A 2,226-nucleotide genomic window follows, 5' to 3' on the forward strand; every position below is an offset into this window, starting at 1 on the left:
TCTAAAACCCCCAAATCTTTCCCTAAATCCCACAGTAAAAACCCACTACAAACAAGTATTGGGATTTTTTTCCTTTGCAGAATTTTTTTTAGTGGACAGACATAGTCTTTTTTTCTTTCTCGTTTTACAGCAAACATTGCAAATATAGAAATATTTTTCTATACAACAGGACGACAGGAGCGCACACAGCCCCTGGCCACCCCCGAGCCGTCCCCAGGCACAGCCCCCCTCCTCGAGTCCCGCAGGGCTCCGGGACCTTCCTGGAGGCCACTCGGCCGCCTGCCTTCGCTCTGCCGCTCTTTGGTGGCCTCCGGAGGTGGCAATGAAGAGACGGACTAAACAGTCCACAAAAAACCACGGACGGAGATCATGCGAGGAGCCAGGTGGCCACGCCGGCCACGCCCCCCAGGTCTAGTGTTTTATCTTTTTAAGAGAACTTTACTTTTAATATATTTTTTTAAAAAAGAAAATAACGAGAGAAGAGAGGGAAAGAAAGAAAGCAGAGAAGAATCAAAAGAGAGAATAGATAATGGGAAAAAAAAACCCACCCCCCATCCCTAAGACACAGTTTTTCGAAGTCCCTTGTGTGTGTGTGTGTCTGTGTGTGTGGGGGTGTGTGTGTGGTGTGTCTGTGTGGTGGTGGTGTGTGGGTGTGTGTGTGTCTGTGTGGTGGGGTGTGTGTGTACGGGCCCGCTCACACCGGTGAGAATGACTCAGGGCAGATACACGTGCTCGGCCACGGTTCACCTCCCGTTCATACTGTCAGTGCCCCCTCCCCACTTCCTCTGCAAAGCCCAGGGCTTTAACAGCTGCTAGCATGTGTGTGTGTGTGTCCCGTGGGTCTCTGGGTTACAAACAGCTGCAGTGGCTCTCGTGTCCTTTTTGGTCCAGTGGACATCACGAGTTTCGGGGAGGGCACCGGCACCGGGCGCCTGGCGGGGGGGGGGCTCAGGACTTGTGCTGTGCGGACACGCCCTTCCAGTAGTCCAGGATGTCGTGCAGGTCCTCATCTTGGGCGAACTGGACCTTCTTGCGCAGGGCGTGGCCGGCCGCCACGAACTCCCCATTGTCCTTGTGCCGCCAGCGGCTCAGTCTGAAGCGCCCCCAGATGCTCTGGGAGGCCCTGCAGGTGTACTCAGGGCTGGAGGAGTAGCTCAGGTTATGGTACTGCGGGGACAGCTGCGAGTAGGCCAGGTCGCGGGGCCGCGGCCGGGTCAGCGGCTCCAGGATGGACGCCTTGCGGCCGCCGGGGCCCTCGTGGGGCAGGGGCGTCTCGGCGGAGTGGGAGCCGGGGTACGAGTGCCGGTGCTCGCCGTACTGGCGGCTCTTCTCAGCCTCGGCCCGCAGCACGGCGGCCGCGGGGGTCACAGTGAGGATGGCGTCGGCCGCGGGCGAGCTCTTCTCGATGTACTTGGCCTCGGTGGCCACGGCCTTGTGCGCCCCGGCGGCCTCGGCGCGGTAGGGCCGTGGGCTGCGCGCGGAGCCGCTGGACGAGGTGCTGGCGCGCGGGGCCCCGGGGGCGGCCTCTGCGCTGTGGTGCCGCTGCAGGCTGTGGCTGAAGGCGTCCTTGTAGGCGGGCGCCAGGAAGCCGTGCTTGCCGGCCAGCGGCTCGGACAGCAGCACCAGCTGCGGCTCGGCCGCGGCCCCCGCCTTGCCGCCCTGGAAGGAGGTGGACTCGGACTTGAGGGCGTCGATGCAGTTGTTGATGATCTGGTTGACCTTGTCCACCTCCTTGGCGATGGTGGAGATCTCGGCCACCGAGCTCCGGCTGTCGGGGCCCGGCCCCCCGTCCCTGCGCTCCGCCTGCCCCCCTGAGCGCACCTCCAGGTAGCTGCCCTTGCTGGCCTTGGGCGTCTCGCCGCCCTCCGCCAGCTTGTACTGCTCCAGCTCGCCGGCGGCCGCCGGCAGGTACGGGACGCGGGTCACGGCCTCGGGGCCCAGCAGCGGGCCCTGGGACAGCGGGGCCAGGCCGGGCGCCTCCATCTCGGGCCCGTACTTGAGCTCGATGACAGTCTTCTGGAGGCTGCCGGCCGCAGCCGCCGAGGCGGCCTTCTGCTGCTGCTCCTCGCGGCGCCGGCGCCGCCGCAGGCAGTAGTAGACGGCACCGAGCACCAGCACCATGCCGAAGAGGCAGCCCAGGACGGTCATGATGTAGCGGGTGGCCGTGGAGGAGCCGGGCACGGGGCCCGGCGGGCTGGGCGGCTTGGGCAGGCAGATGGTGAGGCA

The 2,226-nt window shown here is 63.8% G+C and overlaps 1 protein-coding gene across 1 annotated transcript in view; it reads right to left on the reverse strand.

Annotated features, from left to right (window-relative positions):
* Positions 1-948: 948 nt before the first annotated feature.
* ELFN1 (extracellular leucine rich repeat and fibronectin type III domain containing 1) overlaps positions 949-2,226 on the reverse strand; it is a 4,361-nt gene continuing 3,083 nt past the window's right edge. The window contains exon 4 of the mRNA XM_024763507.1: positions 949-2,226. This exon is cut by the window's right edge and continues 1,161 nt beyond it. Within this exon, the coding sequence (XP_024619275.1) occupies positions 949-2,226 (1,278 nt within the window).

This window comes from Neophocaena asiaeorientalis, unplaced genomic scaffold (assembly GCF_003031525.2).
Source record: "Neophocaena asiaeorientalis asiaeorientalis breed wild unplaced genomic scaffold, Neophocaena_asiaeorientalis_V1.1 scaffold223, whole genome shotgun sequence".
Classification (NCBI taxonomy): domain Eukaryota; kingdom Metazoa; phylum Chordata; class Mammalia; order Artiodactyla; family Phocoenidae; genus Neophocaena; species Neophocaena asiaeorientalis.